General features: G+C 38.1%; 3 protein-coding genes across 3 annotated transcripts in view; all 3 read right to left on the bottom strand.

Moving 5' to 3' along the window:
- LOC144628305 (cilia- and flagella-associated protein 100-like) overlaps window positions 1-21,025 on the bottom strand; it is a 94,771-nt gene that overhangs the window by 21,346 nt on the left and 52,400 nt on the right. The gene's annotated exons all lie outside the window — the stretch shown is intronic.
- LOC144628159 (lutropin-choriogonadotropic hormone receptor-like) lies at window positions 3,683-7,248 on the bottom strand. Its single transcript, XM_078486222.1, has 5 exons — window positions 7,200-7,248; window positions 6,550-6,777; window positions 5,855-5,926; window positions 5,538-5,609; window positions 3,683-5,092 (listed from the first exon to the last, which is right to left on the bottom strand). The coding sequence occupies exons 2-5, from the start codon at window positions 6,768-6,770 to the stop codon at window positions 3,724-3,726; spliced, it is 1,734 nt and encodes a 577-aa protein (XP_078342348.1). The 5' UTR covers window positions 6,771-6,777; window positions 7,200-7,248; the 3' UTR covers window positions 3,683-3,723.
- On the bottom strand, window positions 14,481-20,868 carry LOC144628328 (neuronal pentraxin-1-like). Its single transcript, XM_078486430.1, has 5 exons — window positions 20,468-20,868; window positions 19,623-19,860; window positions 18,473-18,663; window positions 17,107-17,310; window positions 14,481-15,977 (listed from the first exon to the last, which is right to left on the bottom strand). The coding sequence occupies exons 1-5, from the start codon at window positions 20,817-20,819 to the stop codon at window positions 15,736-15,738; spliced, it is 1,227 nt and encodes a 408-aa protein (XP_078342556.1). The 5' UTR covers window positions 20,820-20,868; the 3' UTR covers window positions 14,481-15,735.

The following is a 21,025-nucleotide window of genomic DNA, read 5'->3' as shown; positions in this document are numbered from 1 at the left end:
CATTTCTCGATAGAACGCTTTCTTGGATTTCTCAAAGTCTTTACGACAAAGACCGACTATATCGTCTTCAATTGCTTCTAGGACCGATTTGTTAGCTCCAAACTGATCTTCATTACTCTTCTTAATGAACGAAAGGAGGAGCAACACGCATCTTTCAATATCCCACATCTGCTCAACGGCACCGCATCGCTCGATCTCGTAGAACCAAGAGAAAATATTGGTAGAACTGAAATTATAGTCGCGACAAGATTCTTTATCTGACCAAGAAGATCACGATTGATCCGAGGAATAATTTCTCTGACTTTAGTTTAGTCCAGTGCAAAACCAAACATTGACCAAAACGTGGCGAAGGCTGACCGTAGAATGTCTCACCTTCCTAACGATCACCTATTACAAACTCAAATCCGACTATACATTGCACACCGCAAACCCGCGCCCAACCCTCTGGTCCGTGCTGGCAAAACAGTTATTTTTTGCTAATATACGACTATCACAAATTACATTTTTCGGATACGCTGGCTGAACTTTTTAAAATTCATAAAAGTTTAAGGAACAAAATATTACTTCCCGAATTGTCGAGCCGCTGTTGCCTTCTCGAAAATCAAAGCTGGCTTTTTTTCGTGCCCAAAACGACATTTTTCTCTCTCCGAAAACAGTAGGCGTTATTTTGCCCATGTCACGAAAATTTGAGCTGTTAAAATCTCCAGGTTTTCATCACACTTTAAACCAAAAATCTCAGGCGATAATAGGTCATCCGAACAGATATTAACCCAAACGGTCTGTTGGGTGCCCCTGATTATAAAGCGGGTATGTGGTCATCCACGCACCCAAAATATACAGAATTTATTCACATCAAGATCGAGACTGTAGTGAGTTTATCCTATAGTTTTTCTCGTTAAATGTTTACTTGCCAATAAAGCGAATTTTTTTTTAAAAAAAATGATTTTATATGTCGCATTCTGTGTTGGCGTTTCATAGTATTATGACTAAACGAATTTTGTAATGTGGTCTCCATTTCTCTAAAGCGACGCACACTCCAAGGATCTCATGGAAAAGAATTCATATACAGAATTCATATGTAGCTTCGCGAGGTTTTGCGAATCTCGATTTGAGCGCAGCCTTACATTTTCGTATGATATTTGGCTACTTAACGAGAGGAAACTGATGATTATGATCAAAGTAGCTTGTAAAGCAAAATTGTCATACCTGTGAATACAAACGGACTAATATTTAAGCCTCACTAACAAACAAGGACCACAATGCCTTCGCCGTCATTATTGTAGAGAAAATCTAGACAAATTAGTAAGCGTTATCAATTCGAGCAATAACCTCAGTACGTATAATAATTCAACAGTCATGATCAGGAGCTCTCAACGAGGAAGTTCAGTCAAGAGTCTTCCAATGTCGTTGTATTGTTTTTCTGTATTGTTAAGGGAATTTCATGGGATATTTGCTTAAACAAACATAGTTGAATCTTTTAAGTTTTCTAGCTGAATATCAACGTGACAGAAACTTTTTGTGAACAAAATCACATTACCCAAATTTGCTGGCTGTTGTTACCTTCTGAAAATCGTAGGTGCCGTTTACCCGTACCTAACATAACATTTTTACCTTTCCGAAAACAACAGATGCCACATTTTCTATATTACATCTAGGAGGAAAACAGGCCTTCCGGAGAGATATTTACCGAAATTATCCGTTGGGGGGGCCCTGCATGATCAATACCAATAAAGCCTTCCTCCTAAAGTAACAATTCATTAAAGGCATTCTTTAATTCGATGTTTCATTCTAGATACACCTAATTGCAATAACGTTGTCATAGAAAAAAGTAAAAAAGAAAAAAGGTAAATAGGAATTAATTAGCTTAGTTTCATAAGTGGTAGCATTTACAGAAATTTCACGAGTTTAATCTGCACTTTTTAAGTCCACATTTTTATGCTGTAACAAGATTAATTGATTTATTCGTATTTTGAAGCATTTTGAGGCCATTTGAACAAATAAATTTCATGCATGCGCTTAATTAATTCCTATTTGACTTTTTCCTTTTTACTTTTTTCTATGACAACCTTATTGCAATTAGGTGTATAAATATTTTGCCCGCTCATTTATCAGAATTGAGACATAATTGTAAAATCCAGAAAAAATGAAATAACTGGGGATATTTCTTAGGCTTGTCTAAATCTATATATTATTTCTATGCAAAATAGGGATACTTTTTACATAATCTTGTGCTTTTCGCGTATATCAAGACACAAATCAAATAAGCATTCTTGTTGAATCAAACTGCGATTTGAATTACTCATATCTAGAGTTTGAACTACTATTACACTAGTAAATCAACTTTTTTAGTTTGCAAACAATTGCAATACATTACTTACAAAAAACACGCTGCTTATTTTACAAAAATTTGCTCACAGTGCATGCCTACTTACGCTACATTCCAATACTTACAAACATTACTTTCAAAAGAAAATCAACTTACAGTGGAAGAAAATCAACTCACGTCAAAAGGAAATCAACTCACGTCTACCAAGCTAAGCTATGTACATTCTCGTCTCCAGAGCCGCTCGTTCCTCTTAGCCGGCTGAGCCTGAGGAAGAAGTGGCTTTGGGGACACATGATTTGATTGGCTGGATCTTTAACAAAAGAAATTTAAATTTGGCAAATCAAATAAACAGTTTTAAAATCCCTTTGTTGTAAGGAATTTTACTACGGTCAGTTTGATTAGCTAGACTTAAATTTTCTTTGTTAAAAATCTAATCCCCAATTCAGGGTACAGAAACTCAGGGTACAGAAAGGCACCCTAGCAGGCGTGATCAACTATCTAAGAGCCTATTTAATGATATTGTAGTTTCAAAAGATCACAAACTAGTCGATATGCTGCCTTAGAGATCAACTTATCGTTGTCAACTGCGTAACACGAGAGAGTTACCGTTTTCAAACTCTTTTATAATCAGCCATATAGTTTAAGTTACAACATGTAAATCGTTTTTAATAGTTTTTAATAGCTTTAAATTGTAAAAAGTTTCCAATATTTTTTAATTCTGTTTTATACATAGTTTTTATACATTAATGAAGATGAAGTTTTTCAACATGGCACGAGCATGGGACAAAGAAAAATTCTGAGTCCCCGACGGGAATCGAACCCATGGCCTCCCAGATACCGGTTGGGCGCTCTAACCAACTGAGCTACGAGAGAATCGTTGTGAGCTGGGTATATGTGACACGCGTCCTGCATACTGCTAAAAAGATAAAAAGATGGTAAAAATTTATCATCTTTATTATTTACTATAAACTTGATGATTTCGACATTGCTGATCCTAGCAGTGTGCAGGACGTGTGTCACATATCAACCTAGTAAATGGCCAAGCTCACAACGATTCTCTCGTAGCTCAGTTGGTTAGAGCGCCCAACCGGTATCTGGGAGGCCATGGGTTCGATTCCCGTCGGGGACTCAGAATTTTTCTTTGTCCCATGCTCATGTCATGTTGAAAAACTTCATCTTCATTATTTATTACCGAGCTTAAAATTTACCATCTTTATTATTTTTATACATTTTTATAAAATTGAAACAACACGTAATTCAGTCATATTGACTGCCAAGTGTTCTTGTTTAAATACGATTCTTCTTCATCTTCATCTATGAACAGCCTGTGCTGAGTAAAATAACAATCATTTCTGCACAATTGTACGTTAAAGTCAACTGTTGTCTATCTTAGCTAGTTACTTGTTGTATTGAGTGAATTTGGTGAGTACAACTTGAGGTGAAACTTTGGACGACAGCTCAAACATCGGCGCAGGTCCTTCTTGTCTCATGGGAGCACGAACGAGGCCAATCATTTGGAGCAACTTCTTGATCTGTTTTACAAACTGCTCTTGTCTAAAGGCAAATAGAAAAGGGTTTATGCAAGCATTTAGTCCAAGGCAAGCGATGGGAAACCAGAATCCAAACACAAATAGCATCTGAGTACTAGGTTCACTGTTCAGTTCGATGGTTTCGTCAATATTCTCGACCGGCACAAATGTTATGATCAAAATCATTGGCGTTAACAGGAAAAGAAAATTACTGCCAATAACAAGGGCGATCCTTTTGAGGACGGCTGCATTTCGGCGTCTGACTCCCAACCGAGCGCCTGAACGGCTGGAAAACAGAAATATTCCCGCGTACAGAGGGATGTTGGCAATGTAGAGTGCTATTAGAACTCCCAAGCAGATAAGGAATGTGTTTTTCTTTGCAACTGGAAAGCTACACATCATAGTTGCACTGTAAGATAAATTTGGAACGTGGAGCAAAGGGCAGAGAGCGTATCCCAGTGATGTAGCCCAGACGAACAGCAAGCATATTGCAGCCACTTTCTTGCTCAAGCAATGGCCACGATCCATACAGTGCACTATCGAACAATATTTCTCGATGGTAAGAAGAAGGGAGGTGACTGCGGCTACACACTCGGCCGACGTGAAGATAGATGAGGCAAGCGGACAAAGGATACCACCTCCAAGAACAAGCTTCTCACCTCCTGTCTTCACACTCACGTTGGACAGAAAGTTAAAGATGTTTAAGCTGCCAATGATTACGGAGTATATTCCAATCAGGAGATCACAAAGAGCCATGTTGGCGATTAGTAGCATGGACGTTGTTTTGCGAAGAGATTTGGAAGATACCACCGTGAATAAAATAACAAAGTTGAGTAGAATGGCGATTGCACCAAGCACATAAGAACTATAAAAAAGTTTCTTAGGTACATTTGTCATCTTCACTATTTCCGATTTGTCGGGATATATCAGCATAGAGGGTGAACATACTCTCTGGGAGCAAAATGGATAAAACCCATGCTCGACAAACTTAGTTACTAACTTGCCGTTGCGGTGTTCCACGTTGGATATCGAGAAAGCAGAAAGGTTCGCCTTAAATAGTGTACAATTGGTGCATTCGTGGCTCCATGTTACGCCTAAGATTCTTTGGAGTGATGGTAGACCCAAGACGTTGCTTTCAGGGATCCAAGCATCTCCAGTCACGACCAAGGTCACGAGGTTTGGAAGTTGTTTCAATACGTCACCTTCCCATCTTTGCAAGGGATTAAAGCTGAGGTCCCTAGAGCGTGAAAACATGTTGTTAACAAGACAATTATAGGTAAAGTGTCGTCCGGCAAGGTGCAAGTCTTTGTTATCACTTTTGTATACGACATGCTTAGTCACAACTTCGGTGTCATCGACAGAGGTGCGTCTTTGTTGCAACAGTTGAGAGCAAGTTGTAGGTTTGATTTAGACGAAACAATTCGTGTCAAAAGATCAATTTGAATAACAACATTTTTTTAAAGTTGATGTTTCGAAACTCAATGTAAACTTCCAATGTATCATTATTATCATCATCATCATCATCATCATCATCATCATCATCATCATCATCATCATCGTTGTCGTCGTCGTCGTTATCATCATCATCTGACCTTTGAGCGCCAGGCGACGCATCAGGCCTCCAATGCATGTTTAAGTTGAATTTATATTAAAATTGTACTGAAGAAAAGAAAAGAACTTACAAAAACGTAACGTTGTAGAGTTTTCCAAAAGCGCCGTCTTTAATAGTGGAGATATAGTTGTGTGCCAGAGTGCTAAAACATGAAACACATAATTAGACCATGTACATGTCCTTACACTTCTTACAATATTATACACGATTTACAATATAATACTTACATTACCGACTACTGTATATACTATTACTAACTATACAATACATTTTTTATGATCAACTAATAAAGTAGGGTAAAGGTTAACAAAACCTGCCTCAGTGAGCACGATGGGACGGACATTTAAAATTTCCTTAGAGCTAGTTTTCTACTTTCCAGCTACTTACAGATTAACTAAGTGACTCTGATTGAGCAAAAACTCCGTCGGTATGGATTGAAGGCTGTTTCTGGATAGATCCCTACAAAATAATAAAAAAAATCAACACTATATAACAAATGTAGTCCAACTGTAAAAAAATATGATAAGGTGTACTTTGTACTTTATCAGGGGCACCCAGTAGACCGTTTCGGTGAATATTTGTTCGGAAGACTTAAAATCATCCTACGATTTTCGGATTAAAATGTGGTAACAAACTTAAGATTTCCTTAACTTTTCTGACATGGGGAAAGTAATGCCTGTTGTTTTCGGAGAAAGAAAAATGTCGTTTTGGGTACGAAAATACACCAGCCGAAAAGGCAACACAGTGGCTCGTAAATTCAGGTAATAATTAATATTTCGTTCCCTAAAATTTCTTGCAGTTTGAAAGTCCAGCTAAAAAAATTTACCGGAAAGATACACTTTTCTTAGCGTTTTAAAACAAGGCCTTAAATCGCACAAAAAGTACACTTATAACGAAACACTGTGTTCCAACACCTATAGTAGAATTTTTTTCGCTGGGTGCCCCTGCTTCATGCCTCGTCTCCTTTATTATATATCAGTCGTCTGTGGGTTGCATACACAACTGGTTACTAATAATTTGGCAAACAGGTATTGCTACAGAGACTATTACATATTAGCAAATTAAAAAAAATGCTTTCTTACAATGATTCAAAGAGAATCATAGGTGCTAAAGTTCTTGAAGACCCATTTAAATAGCATCTAGCATCCCAGAACCCATTTCTCTTTAACACGCCTTCGCAACGTTTATCGAAGAATTGTTTTAGATGTTCATCTTGATGGGTTGAGTTCCTAGAGCCCTGGGCACTAGTCTCCAGGTGGCGAACCAGCAACGCACAGGAAAGTACCCACATTGCTTTCATCATGTTTAGGCTACCGAGAGAAAAATTATATTAAAACTAGTAAATACATAATAAAAAAAAAAAAAAAAAAAAAAAAAAAAAAAAAAAAAATAAAATTGATCGAGGGTTCAATTTCTCTTGCATAAAAGTGTTTTTTGCCTATGTTTTCAGGAGTTTGAGATTAGGTGGAGTCAAAACTGGAGGACAGAAAATATCAGCAGAAAACGTCACTGAAACGTTAAAAACAAACTAAGATCAAAATTCAAGGTAATCCTGGATTAGCTTAATCGTGTTTTGAACAACTCAGCCCAGATCTATATTTATACTAAGATGGTCTTGCATTTCTCAAATAATCATAAGGGATTGATTTTCGCTAAAAAAAAACACTTAGACAACTACTGTTCCCGTAGTAATTAGTATAGAGAGAACATAGCATTATGGAAATTGTCCTACCTTGGAATATTCACTCAGCGTATCCGTGTTGCTTGATTAGAATACTTGTCTGCCGTGCAAGCAGGGTGTAAATATAGCGACAAATAAAGATGAAAGGCTAATATTTACTGACGTAAGAAACTCTCTGTGACAATAACAAATGTCATGGAGCAAGAGTCATGTCTGTTTCTAGAGAATTCAGCAAACTGTGTCTAATTATAGCCGAGCTTTCAAACTTCCTAATAAAACCCCCCCACCTGGGACGGGGAATAACTAAAAATTTGCTTATTGAAAAAAAAATAATTGAGAAAATATTGGTTATCGAGGGAATGCTAGCGTTAAGCAGTCTGACTAGTAGACCGTTTCTCCGAAGGTCCGAGCGAGATTGCTCGAAAAACAACAAGAGACCTCGAAATGTCTGAGAATCATGCTACATATATAACTAAGTGTTTCATTTGCCCACCGACGTAGCACAATAGTTTCTTTAGAAACTAACAACTTTGCGATATGACTAGAGGCCTTTTAATTATCAAACCGTCTCAAAACGTTTAAAGCGAGATATAAATGTATGACAAGCTTGAATGTGATTATGAAGCGAGATTACGATCATGACACGCTATAAAAAGCCGGAAGTCCACGAATGGCGAGTTTTTCAGGCAAATTCCAAACTAAAAATTGTCAGGTCGATAACATCATGGCTATTAAGCATTTTTTTTGCTTTATGTCCTGTGCTAATTATGGTGGTAATTATAATGTTTAAATATGGAGTATCCGTAATGAGGAATTGTTGTTATAATTCTTACGCATTGTCAGTGAAATGTAGTATCGAATGAAGCAAAAAAATATTTCAACGAAATTTTGGTTATTATGCAAAAAATTGATTATATCTTTATCCTATGTCCACAAATGATGTTAAAAATAATTCGGACTTACGTGACCTACGCGTATAACTGAAGAAGGAAAAATACGTGTGTCCATTTACGCATATGAAAAGAGATCATTTAACGCAGGACTCGTCGCTCGAGACAAAGCATGAAGGTACATAAAACTTCCAGAATTCTCAGCCAAAAACACCTGCGTGTTGTAGCATTTCACCTTTCTTCATGTCATTTAAGAAGCTACGTCATGGCGTCAAAATTGTTCTAAATTAGCGGTAGGCAATGGAGCACGAAGAATAATATCTTTGAACATCTTTAGGAAGATATAACCTTAGTTTGTGGAAAAATCAAACTTTGGCGCTAAATATCGATTTTTTGAAGACTCGCGAAAACAACATGAAAATTTTAGCCTCGATTTTTCAAGTTGCAATCCATTTCCATCCCAGCCATCCTCAGCCAAAGAAGCTCGTTAACAGTTTCAGTGCTCTATTATAGCAATTTTTCATAAAAATGCACTATTATTTTTTGGTTTCCTACAACACATATATAATAATTGGCTGTTCAAAAATCTGTTTATATCCGTGATAACCTCCTTATTAAGACTAAGTTTCGTGCATCCGCCCAAAGCTGAAAACAGCGATTCGGCAGGCAGGGAGCGCGCTTCCAAAAGTTATAAGTTCGACTGTATAATGTTCTGTAAAGCGACTGGACAATTTGAACGTTATTTTTCGACATGAACTAAATTTCAAATGTATGAACATAATTTTGTGTGAAGTTGCCATATCACGACACTTTGAAAACAAGCCGGAAGTTAATAAGAACACAAAATGCGAGAATCGACTGACTTTTTAAGGAATATAATTATAGTAATTATTTTAATTAAAATTAAGATAAGACTTTATTTTATTATCGTGACAAAACACGTATCATATTAATTTTTTGCCAACTGGGGAACAAATGTCAAACAGATTATATTAATGATGGTCAGATATAATGTCTATTTATAAGCATTTTAATATACGTGTTAATTATGGTAAGATGCTTGCTTATTAATAATATATTGTGTAGTTCAACGGCTCCCATTTTGTTTTTACATATGGAGTAGCTGTAGTAAGGAATTAATATTGTTGTTAGAATTCTTAGATCTACAATAAAATAATTCAGTCTAAGTAGTAAACCACTTATACACTTTTCAGCAATGATCTTATTGTCACAAAATGATTCAAATGAAGCGAAAATATTTCAGCGAAGTTTTCATTATTCTGTAAAAAAAAATAGATTATCTTCATCTAATGTCCACAAATGTTGTTACAAAATAGTCAGCACTATGTGACCCACGCATTATAAAAAGAAGGAAAAATTACGTGCGTCCATTTGCGCATAAAGGAAGAAATTACAAAACAAGTCCAGTATTCTGCGCCTGAGGCAAAAAAGAGGGCAGCTGTAGCTTCCAGAATTATCAGCTAAACAACCAGGTTGTAACATTTTACTCTTCCTTTTATCATAAAATTGAGGTTTAGATGTATCTGCCGGCAGCGGAAAAGAGCAATGCGGCCAGACAGATCTATAGAACCCGCTTGCAAAAGTTATAAGTACAATAAAAACCCGTGAGTAAGAACCTAACATTTAAGAACCTGTTAGACTAAAATTTGCCAATAAGACTCCCGTTTTATAAGAACCTATTTAGTCTAAAATTTGGAAACAGGTTCTTATTATCTAGAATGAATAAAAAATGTTTACTTTTTTCAAAAATGAGAAAAGTCAGCATTCTTCATAATACTCTTTGAAGATATCTAGGTGCCTAATCACTCCAGTTGCAATGTAAATGCTAATGTTGAAAATCATAAAATACTTTTCTTGATACAAACACATGAAAATAAATATATAAAATGGTATGCATTTTTCATGAAGGAAAGGCTGAACACCACTAAAAATTCTGTTAGCGACAATGTAAACTTTTCTTCACAAAATAGGAACCTAGACCAATAGCCTAAAATTGTGTTAATAACCCCTTATGTAAGAACCTGTTAAGGCTAACCTAGAAAAATTATATTTTTACTCGCGGGTTTTTACTGTACATCACACACAATGATTTGGTAAACTATTGGATCATTTAGACGTTTCTAGAGTGGTTAGAGCGCCGGACTTGAAATCTGGAGGTCGTGGGTTCAAGTCCCGTTCTGACCACTAGATGGTGTTGTTTTCGGTAGCCCCGAATTCAACTCCTCGGCTACGCTTATAAATAGCTAACTGGTCTGCCTCCTGTTAGTTGGGATTCTTAATAATGTTATGTTCATTTACAATATTTGTTTCAGAGTTAGTTTACATTGGCCTTGAAAAGCCCCACTCGGGGAGTGGTCAATTAAGATATTTAATTTAATTTAATTTAACTAAGTTATCCAAAAATAATGTGACAATTTTATTACTCAACTGATCAAATACCACTTCGACTTGTTACTAACATCTACAATATCCTGCCCTCTCAATTGAGTAACGCTTTATATCCTAACAAATTAATCCAGTAAAAGGTAGTAGCTAATTTTACACCTACGTATCTTTAGGTCATTGCAACTCTTTTTAGCCTTTCACTCCTTTAGTGAGAACTTTATTATTCATTGTAACTCCTCCCACTTATTTCCCATTTTTGTGATAGATAAATCATCTGAAGGCGAACAAATGCGTAAAATATTGATGTCTATTTCGTTTCAACAACAACGAAGAAAACTCCAGATATTTCATTACGTTAGCGGGGGCGAGCAAGTTCACGGTCGGCACTTGCGTGTTGCTAGGCTGCGTAGCAAGCCGGTTCCCATGTGAATCCTTATCACGGTTTCGACGCCATTTTGACGAGTAGGCAAAGCGGGTAGAAATTACAGTGTTTGTATGGGAATCCGACGGCAGATATCTTTTACAAAAATTGAATTCTGGACAACTTATGAATTGAAAAGTTAAGATACTAGGCAAAAGTTTTTATTCACCAAGTTTGAAGGATGTAGTGGGGCTAGAAAGCATTCAGTTACGTTTTTAATTTCCCATGCATTTGTCTACATTTTTTTTTCCCGCGAACCGCGTCAACTCACCGAACTGGAACGTAAATCTGCAGAGAAAATACAAACAAATGTATGGGAAATTAAAAACGTAACTGAACGCTTTCTAGCCCAGCTACATCCTTTAAACTCGGCGAATAAAAACTTTTGCCTAGTATCTTTACTTAACAATTTAAAGTTATCCACAATTCAATGTTTGTAAAAGATATTTGCCGTCGCATTCCCATACAAACACTGTAATTTATACCCGCTTTGCCTCCCCGTCAAGATGGCATCGAAAACCGTGATAAGGGCTAATTACAGATTCCCCATTTCGTGCCCAACAAAGAGCGGAACACTGACTTTTCATTCGAACGGATAATGTCATGCAACAAGAGTCATGAAGATTTCTAGAGAATTCATGAAAGTCTAAGCGCAGATGGAGCTTTTACGTCCTCTCATAAAACACCTGGGACAGGGAATAACTAAACATTTATGTTACTTTGGTAAAGATTAACGTTCAGCAAAACAGGACCCTGATTGTCAGAATTCTGTGAGCTCGTTCGAATGAGAACAAGAAACATCGAAATGTCTAAGAACGATGCTTCATAACTGTTTCACTTGAGGATACCTAAATTTCGAGCCAGGATTCGAGCCAGGATCCGAGCCAGGATTCGACCCAGGATTCGACCCAGGATCCAAGCTAGGATCAGAGCCAGGATACGAGCTAAGATGTGAGCCAGGTAAGCCTAACTAGCGCTCCCGTTAGCCTACTTGAGCTTGGGTTGTTTGCGGTTAGCTTTTGTAATAGGGTTAGGGGTTAGGGTTAGCGTAAGGATTCTAGCTCTGATGCTAGCTCGGATGCTAGCTCGAATCTTGGCTCGAATCCTGGCTCGGAATCCTGGCTCGGATCCTGGCTCGGATCCTGGCTTTATTATTAGTTTATCTCGAATTTCACCTGCCCACAGACGCAGCACAACAGTTTCTTTAGAAACTAACAACTTCGCAGCTTACAAGCTAGCGTGGTGCGTTCTTTGTCACTTAACACTGCATGCTTTAATTTTATATTTTTCTTTCCATATCCCACGCGGCGCTTATATATTGCGATCAGATGAGATTAACCGAGATGAACTAATAATAAAGCCAGAGGATCCTAACCCTAACCCTAACGTTAACCCTATTATAAAGGCTAACCGCAAGCAACCCAAGCTAAAGTAGGCTAACCGGAGTGCGATTTAGGCTAACAGGAGTGCTAGTTAGGGTAATCGAATGCTCATTTATTTCTTTTCTATCCATTTAGGCTAACCGGACTGCTATTCAGGCTAACCGGAGCGTTAGTTAGGCTAACCTGGGTCGAATCCTGTGAAGTTTAGGTATCCTCAGTTTAACCATAGATAGCAGGAACGTCAAGAAGTGACGAAAAAGATGAAATCTGCATCTGTTACTGACCGAATTGAACTGACCGAAGCTCCAGAAAGAATGATCTAAAACGGATTTATGTTGAACATTTCAAAGGAAATCCTGATCAATAAAAAATTTTATTGAGAATCTTTACTGTTTAAATAAACTTCCATTGATTAAGAGTTAAATGACAACTTTCGTCTAAAGGTTTCCTCGTGTCTCCTTCGGTGCACTACTTGACACTTGGTTTGAAGGAAAATCTATATGACCACAAGCTTCCAAGGAACAAAGGCGCTGACTTAACGGCATCTACTTGTTTGGTGTTTAAAACTTTTTCGTGGTACATTCTATGCATGTAACGTGAAAATGTTGGAAGATTTCACCAAAGGAAATTGAAGAAAATCGCACTTTAACACTTCCAATGCTAAAGTCGACTTTTGTCGACATTTAGAGGAGCTGTCAATATTTATGTACTACTTGTGCCATCATCAATTTGCACGTCAGCAGATTTTGGTGATAAGCAACTGGTAGAGCTAGGTTTGACTTGTTCACAGAACTATTCATTTTGCGTAGCGGATTGCATCCTGAAAAAAGCTAATCGAGAAAAACACAATCAGTTTTTGGTGCGAAATCGGTGCTTAAACAGGTCAAAACACCTGTAATTGATCGTGGCCCTCTTTCCAGGGTTTACCAATGATTTCATCAAAACCTTTTTTGGCCAAAAGGAAAAATGTGAAGAGTAGGAAGGAGTGGGAATAAGAAAGCCGAGAAAAACGGAAGGAAAAGGAGCAAGACAAGAAGTGGGAACAGTTTCGCAAAAAGTCCAAATTCTGGCTTACGCGCAAGCTATAAGCACCAAAGTAAAATATTATACGTTTTTTTATGGAATCAAAATCATGCTGCAGTGTGGAAAAGTGGTTTAAGCAAGGCTAAGGGAAATTCAGAATCATAGCACCAAAAATTCAGTACAGTGCAAGAAACCCCGGTGATTCCTTTTATTAAGATATTTATTCCGAAGTAACACACGTAACTAACTGTGTGAACATACTACATTCATAACAATCAATAGAGTAAGTATGCTCTTCTGTGGTTTGACAGAATAAATCAAGTTATTCTTTACACGGCGGATAATACCCCGCAATGACATGATCCTGACAGTGGGCCAGCTAATTCAAACAATCATGAAAATCGCGGGGGTCATGGATTTGATCCCGTTTAAGCCCTGAATTTTTTCAGGCTTTTTTTCCCGAATTTCCTAAGTTGGTGAGCTCACGGTAAAGATCGTGTTATTGCTTCGACTGTTTTTTTTTTTTTTACAAGAACTCAGGCTTTAGCAATCAAAGCTACTTACTTGCTATTTTAAAGGACAGTTAAACAACAGTTACATTTATATCTGCATGCGAGGTACAGAAAGCAACGTATATCACATTTGTCAAGAGCTACATAAGCCTGTATTAAAGTGAAATGTTAGGACAACAATAATTGATACCATTCAATCTGTGTGCGGCTTTGACTTAGTCTCCGAAAATGGGGCAATGAACAAAGTTTCATTCGTGAAGGCTCTACCTGAGGTCCAAACCGTTAAAGGGACTATGTCACGGATTATACCAGATTTTTGAACAGCCAAAATTTATATTTGTCTCGCATGAAACCTAGAAATAATAGTCCATTTTTATTAAAAATTGCAATATTAGAGCATTGAAACTATTAACTAGCATTATATTGGCTGAGGATAGCGCGGATGGAAACGGATTGCAATTTGAAAACGTCAGGCAAACGTTTTCAAATTGTTTCCGCGCGTCTTCACAAAATTGATATTTATAGCCGTAGCTTGATTTCTATTCACAAATTAAGGTTATATCTTCCTTTAGATGTTCAAAGATATTGTTTTTTATAGGTTAAGTTGCCTTCCACTAATTTCAGAACAGTTAAGACCAAAAACCTGCGAAATCTCTGTTACATAGTCACCCCTTTAACCTTTTCATATCATTTTTTTAATGAAAAATTAACCTTTCCATATACCTTTTAAAGAAAATGGCTCCCCATTTACGCAAGAAAATTAAGTACAGGAAGGTGTTGAAGATGCTATATAAGGACTATATATGTGTTAGAAGTCTTAGGTGTTATACATTAAATGATGAAACTTTTGTACAACCGCACCCATTAATATATTAGGTGCAGAAGAGTTTTTTACTCAAGTACACAATCCTACCTACTCGGGAGACTCCAATTGAGATTAAGACTCTGTTTACAAGCAGGTAAGGTAAGGCTACCCTAGTCAGACCTATTAAGAGGGTTACCACAGCACTCTTTTTTATCGACCTGTTTCAAGACGGTGGCTCAATTGTTGGCACGCTGTACTATGGATCGAGTGTTTCCGGTTCTAGCCTAAGCTTGGTTCTCTGTGGTGTGCTCTTGTACGAAACACTTTACTCTCACAGTGCTTTTCTCCACCCAGGTGCATTATGCGTACCGGACGAATTCAATGCTGGGGATAACCCTGCGATTGACCAGCATCCCATTCAGGGGGAAGTTTACTCCCAGTTGCTTACCGTTAGGGAAAACAGGATAACCTCCGGTCCGATGCATGGGCCTCTAGGTCCCAACGTAGATATAACCTTTAACCCTACCTGGTATTACACTGGGACGAAAGTTATCTAAACTGAACTCTAGGTTTACCCAAGCGCAAGGGTTAGATTTTGCCCTTGTAAAGGTATGTTAGGGATAATTCGCCCAGCGGGGAGGGTCAATCTATTTGGCTCTATTAAGAAGCAAAATGTGAGTAAGACAGCAACAAAATCGACGAATTTTGAATTCAAACATTCATTTCATTCTATTAATTATTATTTTTGTAATTTGCTTTGCAAGGAAATAGCTTTCGAATAACAGATGAGTTGTCCGTGTAGTATACTGAAATTTTGCTTGCAACCTGATCGGTCTTTAACCCGTATAGCCTCTTGTTAGTGTCACCTAGCATTTAGGTTACTTATCCTAATTTAGTTCTAAACGAAAAAAATACGTCTTTGAAAACAAGACCTCAATAGCTGGTGCGAAAGAACCATGAAAGTACAAAATTGCAAAATACATTCAATTTACCAAACAGCTCTATCTACGTTCTTCAGGAAGGAGTTATGCAAGCAAGCCTAACTTCTGCTGTCTGGATGTGCCAACGTTAAAATCATCATACACAGCCATTTTTCAGCCGTTACCACTCAATTAGGGATATGTAAATAAGGTTCCTTTTACAGTAAATTACTCAGTTATCGCCAGCAAGTCTGAAGTTATCGAATGCAAGCATCCTGAAGCCTTCACACTATCATAAACAGGCAACTTTGAGTGCGAGTCTTGAGTAAGCGCCGAATCATAAAAACAGCGCCATACTTTTCCAACTTGGTTAAACTTTTTATCAAAAAGTGCTCTTATAGTTGGTCCACAATCAACTGACGAGAATTGGCCTTGACAGTAGTCATCCCTTTTAGCTTGCAGTGTGAACTCTGAAAATGAGAATAGAATACATTTTGATCGGTTATACGCAACGCTATCGGTGTCGCAGTTGGAAGATTAGTGATTTCAGGCAGCAGGCGCAGTAGCAGTAGTAGAAGTAGTAGCAGCAGCACTAGTAGTGGCAGTAGCAGGGACAGTGGCATGGGCAGAAGTAGCAGCAGCAGCAGCAACAGCAGCAGTAGTAGTAGCAGTAGTAGCAGCAGCAGCAGTAGCAGCATTAGCAGCAGCAGCAGCATCAGTAGTAGTCGTAGTAGTAGTAGTAGTAGTAGTAGTAGTAGTAGTAGTAGTAGTAGTAGTAGTAGTAGTAGTAGTAGTAGTAGTAGTAGTAGTAGTAGTAGTAGTAGTAGCAGTAGTAGTAGTAGTAGCGGAGCTCCTAAGCGTAGCACCATAACCATGAAAGAAGGAACACTATCGAAATGAGTTTTCATGGCAACATGGATAGCGGCAGTGGTAGTGGTAGTGGTAGTGGTAGTGGTAGTGGTAGTGGTAGTGGTGGTGGTGGTGGTGGTGGTGGTGGTGGAAGTGGTAGTGGTAGTGGTAGTGGTAGTGGTAGTGGTAGTGGTAGTGGTAGTGGTAGTGGTAGTGGTAGTGGTGGTTGTGGTGGTGGTGGTGGTGGTGGAAGTGGTAGTGGTAGTGGTAGTGGTGGTGGTGGTGGTGGTGGTGGTGGAAGTGGTAGTGGTAGTAGTAGTGGGGTTGGTGGTGGTGGTGTGGTGGTGATGATAGGGGTGTTGGCGGTGTAGTGGAAGTCGTAGTCATAGGTGTAGCCGTAGTCGTAGAGGTAATGGTGGTGGTGGTAGTGGTAGTTGCAGTAGTGGTGTTACTGGACGTGGTAGTGATAGTGGGGGTGGTGATGATGATGATTATGATGGTGTTGGTGGTGTAAGTTGTGAATGTGGTAGTGGTGGTGATAGTGGTGATGATAATGATTATGATGGTGTTGGTGGTGTTGGTGGTGGATGTGGTAGTGGTAGTGATAGTGGTGATGATGATGATCCTGATGGCGGTGGTGGTGTAAGTGACAGCGATGGTGGTGGTAGCAGCAGCAGTACCTGTAGTAGTGGTGGAGGTGGTGTTGGTAGTGGTAGTGGCATTATGAAAGTGGTGGAATGACAGCCTTACCTGGCAGCGAGCACGCAGAAGGAGTGCTAATCTCTATATTTCCAAAAATGTTGTTTTTAAAGTTATACCAAGCGACTGCATCTCCACTCCATAATCCGCATCCTGTCGACATCTGCTTTATTACTTCACTGGCCGTTACAAAACTCCATACATTCAATCGGCTCATCGTTCCGTAAAACGCCTGGTAAGTATCAAAGCTGCCTCCTTTAAACAGAACCAAATTTAAGAAAACAGATAATTAGAAAGAGGTTTGCTATTTAGAACAAACTCGTACTCTGGCCTGGATGAACTCGAAGAATGCACTAGCGAACATTTTGGGTTTTTGAGAGAGAAAGACTTGAAGGGGCGAGGTTGTAAAGGCGGTCTTTAGCGAGCCTGTGGCACGCTTTTGCCGTCTGTAATTGTCATTAAAAAAAGTTCGCCTTTGAAGTTTATCAGAGGTGCGACAAAGGTTACAGTGAAATGTGACTTCGAGTTGTGTAAAAATTACGTTTGATCCGCCTCAAATCTCTTATAATCTTTTACTCGCGTCAAACTCCTTTCACTCTTGATGCCAATCAAAAGTAAGACAAAGCTAGAACCTGGACTCATTTTGAGAAAAAGAAAAACAAATAGAGCGAAGTAAAAACAACCTCAGAATTAATTTCAATTGGAGTTATTTAAAAAATCGGCATTAATCAAAACGCGTGAATAGCGAAAGTTTGTCCTATTCGTGAAAGCTACTAAAGTCTAAGTTTAAGCTTTTAGGACCCATTTTTATTATTATTTATAATAATAATAATAATAATTAAAATAATAATAATAATAATAATAATAATAATAATAACAATAATAATAATAATAACAATAATAATAATAATACTGAATGAAAAGAACTTTATTTGAGTGTCGGGTGAGGTAATTGTAGTCGTTCTTCTACATTACAATGAATTTGAATATACGATGTACAACAATTACAATGCATTATAATTAGAAAGAATACATAAGAATAAATCATTTGACAACGGATTCTAAAATAACAAATGCAGCCTTGACCTTGTTAGGGACAACGTGAAGTCAACTCTCCTAGAAAAATCTCCTTTACCTCTCACCTGTTGTAGGGTACGCCACAGAACAAGTACCTCGTACATTTTATAATAAGGGTACTGGCACAGGGAGGGACATGTCGCAGGGGCATAAAGCAGGGACATAATCGCGATCTGTACTTTGTCCCAGCTGGACGTGTTCCACAATGGGTCCTGTCACGGCAACATGTCTTGGCTACATTTTGTTATGTGTGTATGTGTTATTTTGTCCCTGCAGCATGTCCCTTCGTGCGTCATCATAAGATTGTCTTTTAGTTAGTTACAAACATCAGCTACAATACCGTAAGAATCTTGTTCCTGACCAAGAATGAACTTTCCATTTCCGGCAATTGTCTGACCGGTTTTGTAGCCGGTTACACACTCCAGCGTGCTCCCATCTACATACCAACACCTCTGTCCATTGGAACTTTGCCACGTGGCACAAATGTGATGCCAGCCATTGTCATGTAACGAAGTTGACATAGTGTAGTATCTAAGTGATGACGTAACATATTTTAAGCCACATTAATCAGTGTATGACAGGTTTCCTTGTTAACTAGTATTGGCAATTGAACCGAGCGGATAACAATTCGATCAGGGTATAACTGGGCGAGTAATATCAAAAGCCTGATTACTTGCTGAATGCACAACACGAGGTCCAATTACCAGTCAATCATATTGATAACAAAATTTCAGGTTAAAAATTCTGAGAGAAACTATATTTAGTGAGAAAACTCAGCACTTTATTCGATCAATTTTACAAAACAGTTCAGAGAGAGCAAGAAAGAACCCATTTTAATGCACGTTATTAAGGCGTGAATGACGCATCTCCAATTGCAGATATCCAATTTCAAGTTGTTCAAATTGAATACCTGTAATTTGACACCTACGTGTCCGCGCTCCAATTACGTAACAAACAATCACGCGGGGAACCAATTAGAAACGAGAACGTTGTTATTTGTACAATTAAAGTATTTAGCTTGGTTCTTCTATAAAGTCTATGTACTTCCAGGATATCCAATATCCCTAACATTGGGAACATGCATGTGCTGTAACTACAGATTACCTCCGACATGACTGCGCATTAGAACCAAACTTTTATTTAGCCTCTGAGGATGGATGTATATAAAAGGACAGGAATTTCACGAATTGGAGTGAAGAAAAGGGTAGGGAAAATTTTCATTTAAGTATTTAAAAGCGTCTTCAAAATATCTCGGACAAACCCTCTGAAAAGTCGATTCATCTTTTAGTATTTTAATGGGTTTTTTTTTAAGCGAAACTGCATCTCTTTTCTTAATTAAAACTTGAAATTTTTCAAATTAAGAAATTATATGTGGCATCCTTCATCTGTAAGTATGTGAAAGGAATATCATTTTCCTATCGAAGGAATACAAAAGGGTTACCGTTTTTTTCAAACATTTTATATAATATGGGACAAAAATGTCTACTTACTGCCAATCAGGTGAGTTGACATTAAAGGACAGTTCCAAAGTATCAGTAAGATAACCAATTGCAATGGCTTCATACGAGGAACTCGTAGCGTAAGAGAAAAAATGATGTACATCAAGGCCATATGATGTCTTTATCCATAAACAAACAGTAAACGCGGTTAATGACGGCATTGAAGTGTACTCTGCATAATTAGCGCTTGACTTGGATGCAAAGATCATGTCAAAGTCACTCTCTTGGGCTGAAGAAAATGAAAATAGGAATGTTCACGGGTAGATCTCTGCAGGGAACCGCGGTAAGGTACGGTGTTGTGGGGTGGGCTGGTTTCTCGGGTAGTGTGTTGTGAAGTGATGTAACGTGATGTGATGTTATGAGACGTGACGAGATATGATGTGATGTGATGTGATGTGATGTGATGTGATGTGATGTGATGTGATGTGATGTGATGTGATGTGATGTGATGTGATGTGATGTGATGTGATGTGATGTGAAATTATGTGATTGTTGCGGTTAATTGTTACGGGCTCTGGCAGCTAGAGCTTTAATGTTAGCAGCACCAAAACTCTGAAACAGTTATCCCAGAGAAATTAGCCACATCCAATCTTTGTCACTTTTCAAATGTACACCTTTTTAGACCAGCTTTTTACTTTTAGTCTATAAATTTAAGTTTGTATTTCCAAAGTTTGTACCTTTTGTATCATTATCATTATATATCAGCTTATATCTTTCCTTTTTATGTTTATATCCATGTAAAGCGCATTTCGTGATTTTGTATGAAATCTGCGCCATCTTAATTGAAATTTTTATGAATAACAAAATATTTCTCAGTGAGTTTGCCATTGCCTTACCTGTAAGTTGCATGTTTGCGACGTCCTGTACTAATACGTTCCCATTGATCAATGCAGTGCGTATGTCTTTCCACGAAATGACGTCACCATTTTCAGCTCCAGGATTCCTCAATAACGCCACAATCGCCGAACCATCTAGCACTGAGCTCCACATGTTCATTTTAGCAAGCTTTCCCTGGTAGCTATACTGAGGGGAATGGCCACCCCCAAGCGTAGTTTGCATCTGCCCAATACGCAGAATTCCTCCACTTGGAATGATTACGTCGACATTAAATCCCGAGACGTCGTATTTTAAGACACCATCCAAGAATAACTGGGTCTTGCCATCCACATTTGTCCACGTAATACACATGTGATGCCAAAGGTCGTCAACGATTGGTGGTAAGTAATGTTTATGCCCATCGGTAATGATAACATTGCATGATGTGTAATAGGCCTTATGCATGATAACGTCATTAGCTCAAAATTCACCACCAAGCCTCGTTTGCGCAAATTATTCTCAACCTTTCGCCACCTTCATGCAGTTTTCACGTGGGTATTCTTTTCATCTTTGCTGCT

The sequence above is a fragment of the Oculina patagonica genome, chromosome 10, assembly GCF_052425735.1.
Source record: "Oculina patagonica isolate OP01 chromosome 10, crgOcupat, whole genome shotgun sequence".
Classification (NCBI taxonomy): domain Eukaryota; kingdom Metazoa; phylum Cnidaria; class Anthozoa; order Scleractinia; family Oculinidae; genus Oculina; species Oculina patagonica.
Note: the sequence above shows the minus strand (reverse complement) of the source record. Positions and strands in the feature narration are given on the sequence as shown.

Coding starts and splice junctions, on each gene's coding strand:
- LOC144628159 (XM_078486222.1), bottom strand. CDS start 6,770: ATGATGAAAGCAATGTGGGTACTTTCCTGTGCGTTGCTGGTTCGCCAC. Junction 5,927..6,549: donor ATGATTCTCTTTGAATCATT/GTAAGAAAGCAT, acceptor ATTATTTTGTAG/GGATCTATCCAGAAACAGCC. Junction 5,610..5,854: donor CAGAGTCACTTAGTTAATCT/GTAAGTAGCTGG, acceptor TTCATGTTTTAG/CACTCTGGCACACAACTATA.
- LOC144628328 (XM_078486430.1), bottom strand. CDS start 20,819: ATGTGTATTACGTGGACAAATGTGGATGGCAAGACCCAGTTATTCTTG. Junction 19,861..20,467: donor CGCAAACATGCAACTTACAG/GTAAGGCAATGG, acceptor CATTTTCTTCAG/CCCAAGAGAGTGACTTTGAC. Junction 15,978..17,106: donor TTCTGCGTGCTCGCTGCCAG/GTAAGGCTGTCA, acceptor TCTCATTTTCAG/AGTTCACACTGCAAGCTAAA.